At 39.5% G+C, this 18,529-nt stretch overlaps 1 protein-coding gene across 3 annotated transcripts; it reads right to left on the bottom strand.

Annotated features, from left to right (window-relative positions):
• Window positions 1-102: 102 nt before the first annotated feature.
• Window positions 103-18,431, bottom strand: LOC110181747 (uncharacterized). 3 transcript variants are annotated; one of them, XM_086836159.1, is made up of 8 exons: window positions 17,878-18,398; window positions 5,261-5,613; window positions 5,001-5,134; window positions 3,901-4,882; window positions 3,293-3,732; window positions 1,694-1,853; window positions 1,421-1,612; window positions 103-900 (listed from the first exon to the last, which is right to left on the bottom strand). In XM_086836159.1, the coding sequence occupies exons 2-8, from the start codon at window positions 5,588-5,590 to the stop codon at window positions 427-429; spliced, it is 2,712 nt and encodes a 903-aa protein (XP_086692285.1). In that variant the 5' UTR covers window positions 5,591-5,613; window positions 17,878-18,398; the 3' UTR covers window positions 103-426. The 3 variants fall into 3 exon arrangements, with proteins under 3 accessions (XP_086692285.1, XP_086692283.1, XP_086692284.1); XM_086836157.1 differs by lacking the exon at window positions 1,694-1,853 and having other exon boundaries at window positions 3,316-3,732; window positions 17,878-18,431; XM_086836158.1 differs by lacking the exon at window positions 1,694-1,853 and having other exon boundaries at window positions 3,316-3,732; window positions 5,261-5,637; window positions 17,878-18,397.
• Between the last annotated feature and the right edge of the window lie 98 nt (window positions 18,432-18,529).

Genomic DNA, 18,529 nt, shown 5'->3' with positions numbered 1-18,529 from the left:
GCTTTTGTTTAGATGTACAGACGTTTTTTTATATATGTATATACATATATATATATAAATACATATATCTAGAGCTAAGGTAATTACACACATACATACATATTATATTCATAATTTGCTTTTGAATTTTTATTGGAAACTCCGGGCACACGCTTGCCCGTGGTTTATTTACAGTGTTTAGTCAAATAATAGCAACTAGTGATACAGTGTTTCCAACAAATAGCAAAAAATTATATATAGTATATAATAAGACAGACATTTATTATGGTAGTAAAAAAAAAGATATATAATATAAAGATGTGGTTATGGTTAATATATGCATATGGAAAGCCGCTGCACGTCCGATTTTGTACTCTCCTTCGAATTCCTGTTCCTCAAACTTATTGCACAAAAATTGTTTGGATTTTTGGGGTATGGCGCCTCTCATTAGTTTCCAAACTTGATGGACTTCTCCGCGTGCTGTGTGGAGGATCCATGGTTGAAGCTCGCGCTGCTCCGATTGGTGCCATTCTTGAGAATGCCATTCGAGGAGCTGCTTCCTGTCTCTCCATTGATTTTTCGCAGGGTCTCGCGTTTATTTGTCCTGCTTTGGTCACCGTACTCGCCAATGGTTACGGTGCCCAGACGCAGGGTACGTCTCTGCTGCTGTTGGCTTGGAGCGGCTCCCGTTTCTGGCGAGGATGCCTTGCGCAGCTGCACTGCATCATAGTCGGGCTGGGGAGTGATTGGCGGCCGGAAGCCGCCCACACTAATGCTGGCACTGCGCATGGGCGACAGCGGCTGCTTGGCCTTGAAACCATTTCCGTTTCCGTTGACATTGCTTAAACCATTTCCAGTGTTTAGCTTAAGCTGCGAGGGTGGTGGCATTTGCTTTGGCTGGGAATTGGCAAACTGTGGTGGCTGCAAAAGAGATATTATTATAAATTAGTAAAATTCGAAAAACAAGATAAGAGAGATCCAGAAAGTCCAATAAATACATCAACTTTTTCAAGTATTTACTTTAGTTTATAGTTTTTTCCATTCTTAACCATCTTTGTTTATGTATTTTATTCTAAGCAGATTAAACTGTTAGATAAGCCGATTAAAAAAAAGGAAAGATAACTTTGATAAACTGATTCATCGCATAATATTTAATATTAGTACAAACTCTGACGCTATAATCAGAATTTTATTTCGTGATATGATTAAAAGAAAGTTAAGACTTGATTAGAGTTTGATATAAGTTCCTAGAAGCATTATATAGCAGTTGTAGTTTTTTTATTGTGTAAACTACTTAAAAGTCATTCTGATTTTGAAATTGTATAAATTTTATTATACTTGTATTAACCCAAAGTAATGTATGTAAACCAATTGTTTGTTATTCGAATTTTTTGTGTTTTGAATTTTATTGATTGGACTTGGACACGGATCATTCGCTTACCGGAGGCGGTAATTGCGGCTGTTCCGGAATTCCCTGCTGGCTGCCATTCTGTGCCGCAGGCTGCAGTCGATTCCCATTGATATTGTTGTGGCTTCTACTGTTGCCATTGGTAAAACCATTGGTATTGATACTGTTGCGATAGCAGCTATCATCGGGCATAATTGAGGTGCGTTTCAGAGTCTCGCCGCGCTCCTGTAAAGCAAAAACAAAACGATTAGCAAATATATAACATATATTAATAGATATACTATATATCGTGACCCTTATGAGTACCTGATATGTGGACATGGTGACCAGAGGTCTGCCCATGCTTACGGGCCTCATGGTGGGCATAACCCCAGACCCATCACCTGACGCCGCCGCCCCCTCTCTGTTTTTCACTCTCAGCAAACTCATATTATTCCGGCCGTAATTTGCGATGCGATCCACAGCGAGCTATTGCCAAGACTGGACGCCCATCCATCTATCGACTCCGGGCAACGCAGTTGCTCCGTCGCTCCGATTAGATAAAGCCATTGAGGAGTAGTCACTAGTCAAAAGCCCAGCAAAAAAACAACCAAAACAAAAACAAAAAGATACACCCAGCCCTCTGTTTGCTTTTGGCCATTTGTTTGCCATTGCTCGCTTTTTGTTTTGGTTCCTCTTATTTCCTAGCACTTTGCTCGATGAGCGAGTGAGTCATCATCCTCACCCGCTGGCCGAATCCATCATATCTCCAGGGTGTGGAATTCTACTCTGGCCCGAAATTGGTAACCACAAAACGCACGCTGTGAGGCGTCATCGATAACCATTGGGCTGTCAGACAACGAATGGCCAATATGATTGAGTTCTGGGAACAAACGACCATAAAAGGTACTTTATTTTGAATACGATTGTGTTATCGATATTCAAGAAACTGTTGATTTATAATCGGTGTGTGATCGGAAATTGTATAACAATAATTTAACTATTGAGAGAGTGTATCTTTAATTTAATTAAAAACAAATGCGAGTATTTTATAACTCAAAAACGATATTACACTGATTATCAAGCTCACTAATTATAAACATGCTTGTTCATAAAATCAAGTATACGTAGTCTGTCCATTGTTTAAATCTGAGAACATGTTAAGCTTTTCTTAATTAAATCGATGTATATTTTTAAAAGTAGTCATAAAATAGATTGAAAACTACTAAAACGATTATCACATCTTGTAAATATTTTGATTACAGATCATCTTCATTATATCAAGTATACGCAGTGCTTTCATCGATCATTTTTCTAGCATTTCATTCTCATTCCGATTAGTGCTCCTTTATTATATAGAATACAATCTGAGCAATCGGCTGTGGCGCCGCTTATCGATTTGGCCGATAAGATGCCATCGTTCAATGGGGCCAACCGCAATTCATAATAATAATTAATCCCCAAGCAGTTGGCCCCCCACTGCAGCCAAAGAAAGCACTTGGCCAGTCGAGTGGCCAACCCCTTGAGGGGCTGTTGGGTAACTAACCAACAACTATCAACTACCAATTCCGTACTACCAACTATCAACTACCAACAATGGACTGTTCGAAGGAGTCTCCGCGGGGCTTCTTTTTTGGTGGGACTTGAGCCACTGTCGACAAGTGCAGTCTGTTGGCAGCTCTTGGATCTTTTGACCTTTGCAAGGGGCCGACGGCACTGGCCAACAAAATGTAGTTACCAATCTAATGGTCAACAATAATTAACAAAAGAGCATTGAAACAGTCTTTACCTTAATTTTAAACTAAAATATGTAACTAATTCAAGATCATTTTGTTACATTTACTTTGCTGACCAGTGCCATCGATATATAATGTTAATATGTTGCTGCTGCTGCTGCTGCAGCTTAGGTGCTGCTAAGAGATGCTGCTGCTGCTGTTGCAGTTGCTCACCTTGTGATCGCTCTCATGGAACCCGTTCCTAAACATGCGCTGGTGTGCCCGCTTGAATTCATCCATCAGCGCCGTGTGCTGATCCCCGCCAGCAACATTGGGTCCACCTGCTCCTCCTCCTCCACTGTTGCTGTTGTTGCTGCTGCTGATGCGTTCGCTGCCCTGCAATGTGACAGCCACGCCAGCAACATTTGCCCGCTGGCGATGCGACGCTTGGCCAACTGAGGAGCTGCGGTGGCTTCCATTGTGCGACACCAGCTGCCGATCACTGGTTCCACAACCAAATCCATTTCCATTGCCATCTCGATCTCGATCTCTATCGCGATCTCGATTGTTGCGCTGCTGCTGATGTTGCTGCTGTTGTTGCTGCTGTTGCTGCTGTTGCTGCTGCTGTTGCTGCTGTTGCTGTTGCTGCTTCTGCAATGATTCCAATTAGTTTGCCGGTGAAGCAATCTGTGACAATGCACTCGAAGAAACTGGGATTATTTGGTGAAAACTATTTGGAAAATCATTCAGAAAGTTATAAATACTATTTTCTCCCAGTGTCTCTTTAGTGCTCTGTGAGTAATGTTCAAGAAAATTTACCTCTTTGCGCTTCTTGAGCTCCTCGGTTATGGCACTGGAGAGACTGCTACCGTTGCCGGCGGCACCACCGTTGCAGCCATCATTCATGGCTGGCGGTGGCGGAACAGGTGCTGCTACTGCTGCTGCTCCTCCTCCTCCTGATCCCGATCCCGATCCCGAAGCGGATACAGATCGCGTGATCGATCCTGAAGCATTGACTGGCCGCAGATGACTGCGCTTCATGGTGGTGCTCCGGGACTGTGTCCGTTCGGCAGTCACCAGCTGTTGATCCCGCTGCTGCTGCTGACTGCGACTGGAGATTCCACTGACGGAGGAGCCGGAAACGGGACTGGAACCACCAGTCGAGCTGGAGCTGGCTATGTAAGTGTTGTTGATGGAGGTGCCGGTCTCCGTAAGCTTAATGATTGTCTTGTTCATCTGCTTGTGAACCTCAACGCCCTGTGACCAGGTAGAACCAGCTGCTCCAGCTCCTCCTCCAGCTCCTGCTCCTGCTCCCTCCTCACGCACTGCAGTCAATCGCTTGGACTTGGCATCCGCCCAGCAGGGACTCTGATCTCCAGTCACCGAGCTGGCTGAACTGTTATAGCCACTGGACTCGCCCGGGAAGAGATCACAGCCAGCTGCAGTGCGCACCACCATGTCCAGCTTGCTGCTACTCTTCATCACGGCCACCGCTTCGCTGAAGAGCACGTCCGAGAAATCGATGCTATTGACACTGAGGATCTGATCACCGGGACGGAGACCCGCTTCCCGAGCCACACTCCGCTCCTTGGTGAACTGCACAAAAATGCCGGGCTTCCATTCTGGACCCTTGCATATGCCCAGACCCAATTTTGTCCTGGGGGCCACATGCAGGACAACACTGATGTCCCTGCTGGCGCTACGACCACGTTCGCCACCGCTTTTAAAGGAGCTCTCCGAGGGTGTGCCACTTACGCTGGGCAGCTTTACCACGCTCCAGGACAAACGCTCCTCCGGTTGACTGGGAATGGTTAAGGGAACCGATTAGAAATTAAGAAGAAACTGCTAGGGATCTCTGGGGAATGTTGTCCCAAGTTACAGAACTGTAACTATTAATTAATTTACAAAATATTACTTACTCTCTGACAGGCAGCATGCCAACTCCTCGCACCTTTAGTGTGACCCTATCCTGACTGCCCACCAGTTGGATGAACTCCTTGTGCACAGCATCATCCAAACGAAAGCCATTGATCCGCAAGATCTGATCGCCAATCTATAAGGGGAAAGTTGTCCATGGACACGTGTGATTGGGTGCGCCAGAAGCCATCACGTCCGTCATCAGCGTACGTGACTTGGGACTGAGTGATCCAGTGATCCATTGATCTAGTGACCCACTTACCCTTAGTCCCTTTAGCTGCGCCTCACCGCCATGCTCCACGTGGGAGACAAAGAATCCGGTGCCATGTTCCCGTCCACCGCGCACTGCGAATCCATAAGTACTGCCCCGTTCTGGTCCACCGACGAGGAGTCTCCTCTGATGTGGCCTCACCAGGCGGAGTACACGTAACCGGGAGCTAGCCGGGATGGCGCACCATGAGGATGCAGCTGTGGTGGTCAGGGTCATGACATCACTGGATGCCGAACTGGTTGTCGATCCCTGCATGCTGCTGCTGCAGTCTGTGGATGCAGATGTGGATATGGAGGCCGAGGCCGCTGTCATCGTCATCATTTTGTTAGAGATTTTAAAGGGAGCTGTAAGAAGGGGATAAAAAGGTTCTAATGTTATATTAAAGGTTGGAGATTAAATTAATCGAGAATATAATAAGGGTTACTTTAAAGTAAAGATCTTGATCGATCTTAGACATATGCATACATGCCACCTTTTAACGATTTAATCGAAGTAATGGGTGACAATTGCCAATCAATATATATCTCCCAAAAGAGTTGCCAAAAAAACGAAGCTGATTTCATGCGAAAGTTAAAGAAAGTGGGGAGTGTCTGTCTGGGATCCCCCTTTTCCCTGTCTCATGGCCTCCACACGACGAAGACGTGCTCGGTGTGATAAGTAATGAGCGAAGAAGACGCAGAATGCAAGGCGAGACGAGACAGAGATGGCGCTACATACACACACATCACACACTTGTGGCATGTGTGTAGTTTATATGTAAACAAAGTGAGCAAAACTTGAACTTGCAATCGAAAATTCAACGAATTGGGTCACACGCATCGACAGAGGCTGCTGGTGCTGGTGCTTTGACTACACTCACAAAAATAAATTTTAAATTCAATAAATTATAAATATTTCTTTGGTAAAGTTAATTATTTTATTTGTACATTTCAAATATTTTAGAATTTATCATATTCTGATTTATAAAGATTTTAAAAATGAATCCGAAATATGTAGGACTTTTAACATTTACAGGCTTTATGGCCATCTCTTATGAAACGCTAAAATATTTGCATTTTTAAATTCGATATTTATTGGTAATTTTATATAATTCGTTTTTGGTAACCTTAGTCTGACAGTCTACGGTGCGTATACGTGATATTCTATGTTGGTTAAGGCGATATTACGTATACGTAACTTTTTATTTATATTGGTTTTCCGAAAAAATTTGTTTCAAAGGGGATTAACTGATTAACTTAATTATGGTTATTAAAGGCTTCCATAAAGAAGACTAACTACTGGAAACCGTAATGTCTATACCCTTGCTGTGAAAATATATCATAACTCCGTCAAAAATGCATTAATTTCCAATCGGAAAGCTGTTCTGTGCTAGTTTTTATTAGCTTTACAAGTCTGCATACTAAATCTAAAAGGTAAAAAAATCAAAATTGTTATCAAATTTTTTTTAAATTTTGACGATATAACCCCTTATAAAATTTGGAAAAAATGTACTAAAAATATTTTTCTCCCAAATATGGCTAGATTGATTTGCCTGTTGATACTGATCAAGAATATATATGCTTTATATGGTCGGAAATGACTCCTTCAATGATTAAAATTATTAAACCCTCTGCTAGATTCTTAAAATCAATTTTTTTATATCAAACATATATATTGAGAATTCAAAGTTTAAAAAGTTCATAATTCAGCCAAAAATGCATCAATTTTCAATCGGAAAGCTGTTCTGTACTAGATTTGATTAGTTTAACAAATTTGCATATTAAATCTAAAAGGTAAAAATATTTAAAAAATTTTCAATTTTTTTTTTTTAATTTAACAATGTAACCCCTTATAAAATTTTGGAAAAATTTACTAAAATTTTTTTTCTTCCAAATATGGCTAGAAAGATTCGCCTGTTGATACTGATCAAGAATATATATGATTTATAGGGTCGGAAATGATTCATTCGCTGTTTTGTAAGCTTTTGACTGAAATTATAGTACCCTGAAAAGTTATAAAAATAACACAAAAAGTTCTCTCTCATTATGTTTCCTAATTTTCTCCCAGTGCACCCGCACAATGCCTGCTTTCACGCACCAGTGCCAGTTGGTAAGTAAGTAAGTAAGTTTGGTGGATTCACATTCACCGCCGTCGCATAATTTCACTTTTTCACGTAATTCTACGCTTCACTTGCAGCGAAAGAAACAAGACGGGGAAAATTATAGAAATTTATTATTGAAATTATGTTCGCCTTCCCCTGCTACCCCCCTCCCCACCACCTGGGGAAATCTCCTGACCAGATCGCCAGGCATTATGCAGTTCGATCGGATCGGATCGGATCGGATCCAAGCTAGAAGCAATTTGTTGCTCGCTCCAGCTGCCACATATATAAATCATTCAGTTAAAGTTCAAGTCACTCAGGTAAGGTAAGTCAATGTGGGGGTAAGGGAACGGAAAGGTGGCTTTATTTTGGCCCCAAAAATTGCCTTAGTTGCCCCACTTACAAAAAGCGCCAGCGCCCTCCCTCCTGACGCAACTGGCAATTACCGCGAATCAAAACATTTATAATTGCAGGCAAACTAATGGTGAAATATGAATTGGAATTTTGAATTGCAATCTGAATGGGAAAGAGATAAATCACTCCGACGATGGGGATATGGCTGTTGCTTAGCTCCAAAATTATTTATGGGAAAATCACAAAAAACTAAGGCAGAAGAATGAACGAAATATAAAGTCAGGCAATTAAGTTAGCGGGGAAAAATATTAATAGAATTGGGTTGGGTGAGCGAGCAGTTAATTGGTCTCGATTATCTCAGTTTAATAAATATCAAAGCTGGTTACTACATTCACATATAATTCCGCTTGTTATGTTTCAATAACATAATTGGTCTATGGCTTCATCAATCGATCAATTATAAAAATTATTGAGAGTTATTTCAAAAGAAATTGTGTCATCGAAATGAAGTTATTTAATCAGTTGGAATTGATTATAAAGGAGGTATTATATATATACCTCTAGAGGGTATTGTAATTTAAGTCAGAAGTTTAAAATGCACTGACCATAAAGAGTATATAAATTATTTCTAATCAGCATCAACAGCATCTCTTATAACTCTATATCTCTTTGTCCCTCTAACTCCCTATCTCTTTGTCCCTCTTACTCCATTACTCTCTATTTCTCACCCATCAAATCCCTGTGTATCTCACTCTCCGCTCTTCCCTGCTCTCTCTTGCTCTCCATCTCTAACATTGTCGGTATGCCTATCTCTCTCTCTGCCTTTCTCTAGAGATAGCTCTTTCACTCTCTCTCTCTCTCTCACCCCCTCTGTTCTTTACGTGGAGACTATAAATACTAGCGCAGCCGTCGCTCTGACCTCATTCTGTCCGCGGCCTACGAAGTGTTTACATCTAATGTGCTAGTGATATTGAGTGCCCTTCGACCCCTAAATATTACCTGGCCAATGCAATACATCTTTATTAATATATATAGCTAAGTTAAAACTTCGATTAATATATCTCATTGAATATAGATAATGCGATTTGTCGATATATCTATATCTGTTATACCGAATTGCAGATAGACAATGCATTATTCCCTGAGGCTAAGCCCTTTGATTTTTTTCTGTTGTCATTTTTCCCAAATGATTTATCATTTTTCCTATTTTCCCATTTTCCTATTTTTGTTATTCTCAATTAAACTTTTATTTTCAGAAGTTTCATTGAACTTTCAATAGTAATTTCCGACACCTACGTGTGTGACATGTAGAACAATGATTGTATCTTTGATGGCTTTCCCTCGATCATGACTCAGCAGGCCTAATGGCATCGAATTGGTTTCATTATATATTATATATACACATATACATTCCAGGTGAAAGACCAATGCATGCACTCAACATTTCCGAGTGAAATTTAGAGCTTGAGGCACAAAAGAACCCGAGAGTTTGAAACAAAAACCTAAATGCCGAGGCGTGATTATCAATTTAGTGGGAACCAACGAATCTCGATCTCGGCCACTTAACGCTCATGTCACGCACTGTAATGTGGAGATGGCGGAATAAAGGTGGAGAACATTGCCATAATGCTACGTGAGCTGCACAAATACAGACACAGAGACAGACACAGAGCTGGGCTTGGATGCTGGACAAGCTGGAAGCAACTGAAAATTATCATATACAGAGAAAGTCATGTCCATGACTACCAAACAAATAATTACTACATTTTTGCTGCTTAAGAAGAGACAGAAAAACATTTTAGACCGCCCCATAAAAACATTGTTTCTTTTTGTTTTGGTTTTCTGCTTTTTTGTTTTTGCAACGGACACAAAAATTTCTTTTTATTTCCACTTCTGTGGAAATGTTGAGCATTAAATTCGTATGGAAATAAAAATCAGCCAATGGTCAAAGCAGCTCTGACAGCCGCAATTGTAGCTTGTTATTTTTTAGTTTCTGTGTTTTTTTCTGGCCTTTTCTCTCCGTTTCAATTAGAGTCTGAGCAATTGCCAAACGGAAACCGTACGGAAAGTGTCAACGTGCGGTGGAAAAGCGGGAGAAATGGTCATGGAAATGGAAATCAAGATCCGAGGCGTGACAGGAAGTGTGGATGCCGCAGCAGCAACAGCAACAGCAGCAACTCATTAGAACTAATTGTGGAGGGTCAGCTAAGGGGACAAGGGAAGCAAGTACAGTGAATATTCGTGGGGAAATAATAGGGAATTAGAGAAATAATACAAAATAAATAAAGAAATAAATATACAGATAGAAAGAATGAAATAAGTATATAAATACATAAATTACTAAATAAAAAAATTATTAAATAAATAACTAAAAAAATAAAAAAGAAATGAACGAAGTATAGAAATTTTAACCATCATTCTTTACATTCTTTTAGTTCTGTAATATATATCAGACCCTTAGAATTTAATTTCCCATTTATCTAGTGTTCACTTTAACCTCCTCCAGTGCAGGTGAAAGGCCGTCAAAGATGCTATTGCTTTTGTTTTTGTTTTTGCTTTTCCTTGTGCTTTTGTTTTGGTTGCTGCTTTCGTTGTTTTTTGTTTTCTTGACTTTTTATTTTTGTTACTGTTGCAGCTGAAACTTAATTGTAACTGCCAAATAATCTGTGGCGGCCGCAGAAAGAGATTATCATTATTATTATTAGCGCGACGGCTCTTTCTATTGTTATTAACTGACGAAAAGGAAAAGGGAGCAGCAGAGCAACAAAAGCATAAGCAGGTGTACAGAGTCAGGTTGCAGTTAGCAGGTTGTCTATTTTTTTATTTTTATCGATCGATAAACGGATGCAGAGGTCGGAGGAAACTGCTCCTCCTCCATTCAAAGATAATTGCCGCTAATCTGAGGCATTGCTGGGATGCCAAATGGTAAACGGATGTGGTCTGAATGCCATTCAGCTAATTTCTTATCAATTGCTGTTAATCGAATGAGTGGATAATTATGATCATTGAAAAGACTTGAAATTTAATTAAAAACCTATTCGAACTTAAAGAATTTTCTTTAAAATATGGGAGTATATAAGTTTTTTCAAGAATACAAATTATCGTTTAATACCATTACAAGGGATTATAATTTCAGTAAGAAGCTTAAAACGCTGTGAAGGAATCATTTCCCACCATATAAATCATATATATTCTTGACCAGGACCAACAGGCGATTCTTTCTAGCTTTCTTGAGAAGAAAAAAAATTGTTTTCAAAAATTTTCAATTTTTTTTTACAAAAAAAAAGAAAAGGAGTTACATCGTTAAAATTTTCAAAAATTTGAATTTTTTTTAATTTTAAATTGGGTAACCATTTTTTTTAACCTATCGAAAACTAACAAGGGGAAGCTTTCCGAATTGAAATTAATTCATTTTTGACTGAGTTATGCGTTTTTGAAACTTTGTATATTCAGCAATTGATTGCTTAGTTTGATTTATTATTTCTAGAGTATATTATATTATATTAATTATATTATATATTATTTTGTATACTCATTTACAGATTAAATAATATAAATATTATCACAAGTCTTGTTCATCTGTAATATTAACTCTGTAATACCGAATTCAAGACCAACTCCTGACTATGCCTCTTAGTGCCACTCACTGTTCACTGGGCAAATCTTTCAATCAACATTTTTATCATAGCTCAAGACCCTACTCCAAGACCTCCTCCTCCTCCTCCAGCTACTCCTCCCGTGTGCCATGTCAAAAGTGCCCCGTGTTCCATCATTCCAACAGATTTATCTCGGCAGCTGCCGAACTGTCGCGTTTGTTGCCTAAGTCTTTTGATTCAGAGTCGCGTTCGCTGCCTAAGTCTTTCGATTGCAGCAATGGCAGCACAACTTTGCTGCCTTGGCTTTTAATTATGAGATCGAGGGGAATAATAATAAACAAAAAATAAAGAAAAAAAACAAAACAAAACAGAGTTGTAAAATAAAAAATAGGGAGCTGTCTGACTCTGTTTAATTGCTCACGTGTACATGTGTGTGGAAATAACTGCACGTACATAGGTTTTATTCGCATTTCGCTGACTGCTTGTGATTTTTCAAATAATTTCCATATTTGAATAGAGGAGAGGCATGCCCACAGTTGCTTGAAAAGAAATTACAATAAATAAAAGAGAAATTTCTGCCGAATTTGTCCGGCACGGAATGGCACACGTGTTGCTGATGCTGATGCTGCTGCTGCACCTGCGAATCTTAGAGAGACCGAAAAGCTTTTACTTCCGCCGCTTGCAATCAGGCAAACGCACGACTGACAACGTGACAAATTGCCGATAATCTATGTTTAGGCATTATTCCCATCCCAAAAAATCCATGCAGCATGCTGCATTTTTCTGGTGAAACTTATCGCCGAATTTGCAAGCAATGTCAAACGTAGGTTATGCCACCAGGCAGTCAGCAAAACAGAGGGAGCAGAGGCGACAGGCAACACAGGCAACCGGCAACTGGAGGATGCGCCATGGCCATAATCGTGATGCGGCGGCAAGCCCGGCAACTCCATAAATACCAAAATGTTGCCCCGCCGAAGATGTTGCTGCTGTCGTGCGCAAGGAAGCAAACTGGCAAACCGACTCCTTTTGCCCAGGAGAAAGCTGTATGCACTTTTACTCCGCCGGCTCATTTTAATTGCAGAACATTAACAACGCGATGTGTTTTTTTTGTGTGAGAAGGAAGCAAGGATGACTAGCTTGCTTTCACCTTCAGCCAATTAAGTGCAGTCAGCGATGATGCAACATGTGTCACCTCTGCTGACCCTTGGCTAGGATTGCCTCAGACAACCAAGAGATGCCATCATCGGACCTCGCTGACCTCGCTAATTGACACAAACCTTGAACTTCAATGGCTTACATTTACAATTAATTAAATGTTGAACTATTCCACGTTCTGTTACAAACATTTAAATTGCTTAATCTTTAATTAATTATGTTTTTCAAGCTGCTTGAAAACCTTGCCAAAATGATTTCCTTATAATTTGTTTGGCTTGAAGTTGCCATAACTCTTGTGATTTGATGTGGCAGATAAACGATTCGTGTGTGTGGCAATGGGACAGCAGCAGCAACAGCAACAGCAAAACTAGCAACATCTAACAGCAGCGAGAGCTGTTTTGGGAGAAACCATCATCATCAGCCTCGGCAGGCAAAACAATTTAAATTTTGCGCTTCAAATCATTCGGTGTTTGATTGCGTGCAAGATGAGCTTGCCTGCCTCTTCATTTGCCTGATTGCGTCAGCTGGAAATTGGCAGCAACGCCACCAACATTCCCGCCCCAGCAGCTGCACAATGGATATATGTATGTATGTATAAATGGCAGCATTGCCTGGTGTTTATTTAAGCGGCCCACTGTTTCGGCGGCGAAATGCAACTATAAACACTAGAAATACTAGCAACATCATCAGCAACACCAACACCAACAGCAACAGCAACTGCAACTGCGGCAACAATCGCATCATCAAGCGTTTGCCGTTGTTGCTATTGAACTTTTGCTATTTTGGCCAAGATTCCCACACACCTGCTGCCAGGTTGTTGCTGGTGTTGCAGTTGCATTTGCCGCTGCTGCTGTTGCTGATGCTGCTGCTGCTGTTGCTGCTGGTAATGTTGTTGTTGCAGCCACCCACTTGCAGCGTGTGAAACGCTGCACAACTTTTTGTTCAAGGCGTGACACGAAATTTGGTTTCAAGTACGTTCGCCCTAATGCAACAATGAGTTACAGTAAATACTCTATAGAGTGAACCAGTATTTGAGTCTAGCTAACTTTAATATTTATAGACTTAACATTAAGGTTTCGTATTAAATTTATCTATTAGTTTAAAGCTTTATTGTTCTTTTAGTTTTTATTTGAGATTTAAATTTGATTTCCTAGAGCTATTATGTATTTACATAATTTATTTCATTCACAGTTCACTTTTACCAGTATATACTGTAGCAGTACCCAGGGAATGAGGTAAATGACCGCTGATGGCGGCAAAAAATTGAATTGTTTTGCATAAATTGATGTTTCGCCGTGTTGCCGTTTCAATTTCAGTGCCTCGGTTTTGGTTTCGGTTTCAATTTTTGTTTTTTTCAGCTTTGCTAGGGTTTATTTTCATAGTTTTCTTTAATTAAAGCACCTTTGGCACCACCCTGCCCAGCCCAAGAAGGGAACTAAATTTAAGAAATATAATACAAATTTAATTTATAAAAAATCTGTTCCATAAGGTATATATATTTCCCACAGTGCCCTCCTCTACACTCCCCTCTATTGACCAAGCTTGTGGCTTGCCCACGCGCAACAGCTGCCAAAAGCCAAAGAAAGAAGGCAAAGGAGACTCAAGTGGAGGTGGAGGTGGAGATGGAGCCACAGCTGGCGGGCCAGCTGCCACTTCTTGGAGAGTCTGACTGTGGGAGGAGGCACGGGGTGGATTCCGGGGAGCCGGGGCTCAAAACTGGATTGAATGGGCGCGGCCTCAAAGGCAAGCCATCTGCGGATCATCTCCTCATCTTTGCCACAGCGAAAGTTGCAGCGAAATCTAAACATTGCAGGATTCTAGAGCGTAAAGCAGGGCAATGACTCGAAGCCAGTCAGTATACCCCATGCTACCCTGGAGATCTTTCGATCTCTCGATCTTGTGGGGATTAAGCCACCATCTCACAACCACCTCTTGACTCCGCCAGATAGCGGCCGAGAGTTTAAGTGCTACATTTTTGTGACGGCACTTCTTTGCAATCACATTATTTATGCTTCACCTCGTTTGTATTTTTCTGCCATTACTATGTCTCGGACATGATAATGATGGCCATAAAGATCATTCTCATTCTGGTAATTAACAAGTTAAATAAAATAAAAGGTTCAACTCATATATCTTGACTTGTTTTGCATACAAACTAGAGTCCCAGAACCTTTAGCCATGGAAGAATGGGTCTTTTAAGAACAATGGCTCTGGGTTTCTTGCGAATTTCTTAAAGATCTTGGCTGGGACATACGCCTTAGCAATTATACCCTAATTAGGGTAGGTACCCTATAAGAAAAGGCTAAAAAAAATAATAAAAGCTAAGCAAACGTTTACTTTTCGCTAATTTAGCCACGGTTGCCAGTGGGTTAACTTGGCTAAAAGGCCTATCCTATCCTAAGCCACAAAATGCCAGCCGCCAGTAGAAATCCCAACCAGTCCGAGAGTCGCCGTTGCCGTCGCCATCGCCACCGCCGCTGTCCTTCTGCCCCCCACCCAGAGGAGTCCGTTTTTGTCCGCCAAGTCCGCCTGGCAAAAATGCCATCTGAGGCTAACTGGGCGGCGAGGCGAACTGGTTGCCCAGGCTACAGAGAGAGAAATTCTTTCCTAATCATAATTAAAGATTTGTTTCCTTATTAATTTATTAATATATTTCATAGTCATGTATTTGTTAAGAAATGATTAGTAATAGTTTATGGAAAATGGAGTAGAAGCAGTATTAGTAGTATTTTTACTAGCTATATTTCAGCTTTAACTTAAACTTCTGTATTTATTCATTATCTTTATCTAAATCTTTATCTGTTCTATATATATATTTAATATCTTTCATAAATGTTTAAAACTTTTTTCATTTCAAAATTAACTTTATCCCACAGGCAAAGTAATATTTCAAAGACTATGTTTAAGGGGAATCTCTCTTTAAATAAATTAAACCCTATACAGATCTATAGATCTATTTAACATATACACAAAAATATATATTGTTTTATAATATGCTTAATAAATTTTCATTTAATAAATTAAAAATATATATTTATTAAAAATTTAAGTACATAATTTCATCCGTGTAGTTGCAGCTGGTGGCTTGAATTACAAAAGGAGCCTGGGCAACTGTATTTTTTTTTGCCCCCCTCTTTGCTTTTTATTATAATTTCAATTTTGTGTATCTATGAGATACGCGCAACGTGAATTGGCATTTTCCATTTGGCAATTTGCATATGCAATGCAAAAATGCAAGAAAACTCTGAGGAAAATCCCCCAAAGAGCCTGGAAAACTGTCCGGGTAATTAAAGCACCATTAACGCCCCATCATCATGGGAATGTCTCGATGGGATTGGGACTGGGTGACGATGACTAGGCCAGGAAATGCAATTAACCCACAAGCCGTGGCCAGCGTCATTCGAAAGTCACCGTCACCGTCTCCATCTCCATCTCCAACCCAGACTCCAAGTCAGTCTCCATCTCCATCTCAGTTTTGGCTTGATTTTCCTTTAGGACTGTATTTAATTTTCCTCCGGGGAAGGAAAGAAAACTAACTTTGTTTGCTGTTCAAAGTGTGCCTGTTATTGTTAATGTTGAATGTTATTGTTATTGTTGCCGACGAAGCCACCACCGCAGGCTCGGGTCGTGGCCAGGTGGCTAGCCAGCTGAGTGAGTGAGTGAGTGAGTGAGTGAGTGAGTGAGTGAGTGAGTGAATGAGTGTGTGTATATGAGTGCGTCTCGAGTGTCCAAATTGCTGGCGGGGATTGCATAAGCCAACTCAGGCTGCAAATGATCAATCAGGCAGCAGACCAATCGGCCAACCAGTTCATCAATCATAACGAGCCACAACTAATACTGATTACAAATCTACAAATGGGAGGCTTCCTTAAACTATATGACAGAGGAGGAGGCATGGAAAAAGTGTCTTGTAAGGATAATTTTTATATATATTTCTTTTAAATATATTTACGGATAATCAAAGAAAAAGGAAAATAGTGTCTTCCCAGGATAGATTTCAAATTTTTTAACAGAAATTTCCAATTAAATATATTTAAAAATGTTTATAAAGCTACAATCATCACATGAATATAGTTATGTATTTGGCAATTTATTTAAACTATTTATTATATAAATATAAGAAAGAAATATTTCAGTCAATGTAAACTACTCAAAGTCGAAAATTATTTAAGTTTTTAAGTTGTAAGTTTAAGTTTTTCTTCCTTTTTTTATTTATTGATAAAAACATGATCAAAAATCAATTAGGAAACATACAGCCCTCCAAATATTACAATATCCACCTTAATATTTAGTCAGTCACAAAACATATTCTACAAATGAAAGTCCTTAGCCAATTTTTCCTTTCAAAACAAATTTTTCGGAAAATAAAAAATATCATGTACGTATACGTAATATCGCCCCAGCCAACATAGAATATCACGTATACGCACCATTACCCCGGATAAGAATATCGAATCCTTGCATTTGAGTTATTTTATAAATTTAAATATTGTGCATAATTAGGCTAATAAAAACTAACATTGAAAAGCTTTCCGAATTTAAATTAATAGATTTTTGGCTTAGTGAAATATATATTTATATTTGTTTCAATTAAATACTCATTACCACATTCTTATATACAATCCATAAGCCTGATGGATTAATGAGTGACACAAAGGCAACACTGAAACTAAGAACTTTCTTCGCGTTGAACTCTAAAGTATTTAGAGCAAATCAAACACGAAGATTTTTCCACGGCAGCCTCAAAATAATAAAAGAGAATAATAACAAATAACAAAACAGTTGAAGGCCGGTACTGACGACAATTAACGCATTATTTATTAATATCTGAAAATTGTGTCGCCCGTTAAGCGGCTTACAACTTGACGGCTACCAAGACGACAATAATAAAAATAACAAAATAACAAATAACAGAAAAAACCAAGGCATTAAATTACAATTTCAAACGCAAGGGGAGTCAGTACACAAAGAAAATGTATTTAATAAAATACCACTTAAATATATTACTCTACTTAGTAATTTGCTGAGAATTTGATTAACATGAAATAATAAAATGAATTCTTGTATTGTATATGCTTTTATTATCTCATTTTAAATTTAATTTTAGAAAATTCTGTTGAATATTTGTATTATAATAAATGAACACTTAAGGGTTTTCTCACTATTTTAATTTATTAATAAAGAAATATAACCATACTTATTTAATGATAAAAGAAGGCTATACATATCTTCAATCTGTTTTGGTAAAGAATACAAACTAGCTGTAACGTAAACTGTTTTCTTGAAACCTAACAAAATGTGTCAAATTTAAAATAACTAATTAATTAAATCCTAAATTGTTATACTCTTTACAGTCCTAGTTTTTTTTCTGTGTACTTTTGTGGTGGTGCAATTCTTCATTGTTGTTTTTATTTGTTTCTTACCTCATTTGCGGTGCGGGCGTCCCAAGAAGAAACCAACAAGAAGAACCAGAAGAATTCTCCACACGAAACTTGGCAATTAGAGCACGGCAACAATAACAACAACAATAACACACACACAACACAAATACACACACCGACGCAGGCTGGCAAAATTCTTGCTGAATCTCGTCGAAACTCGAAATAGCAATAAAAACAACAACAACAAAAATAAAGTCGCACTGCTGCACTTTACACTTTTGTGGCTTGAAGCGCGCTCAGGTGAGACAGGTGCACGAGCGCACTTTCAGCACTTGCAGCCGCTTCGCTCCGCTCCGTTCGAAATGCAAAGTTAACACACTTTTAAAAAAAACAAAGAAAAATGCAAGCACCTGCGTTTAAATATTGTTTCGTTTATATTACATTTAACTGTAAGCCGGCAAACACGAGCGCGTTTTTATTTCTCCGCAGAAAATGCAGCGAAGAGCGTACAGAGGCTTTTCCGCTGTGGCAGTGTGAAGCTTTCGAGAGACGACAAAAAAGTGAATCGGCGGCAGTAAAAAAGTCGGTTGTCGATGTGACCGGAGCAGCGAAAACCACCACAAAACACCACAGAACCAGTTTTGTGTAGCGTCGCGTTGACTACGATCGACGAGCGACTGTTATTTTCAATTTT

Source organism: Drosophila serrata, unplaced genomic scaffold, assembly GCF_035046125.1.
Source record: "Drosophila serrata isolate PLE 108 unplaced genomic scaffold, ASM3504612v1 contig_276, whole genome shotgun sequence".
In the NCBI taxonomy this organism is placed as follows: domain Eukaryota; kingdom Metazoa; phylum Arthropoda; class Insecta; order Diptera; family Drosophilidae; genus Drosophila; species Drosophila serrata.
This window is presented reverse-complemented; position numbering and strand designations above follow the sequence as displayed.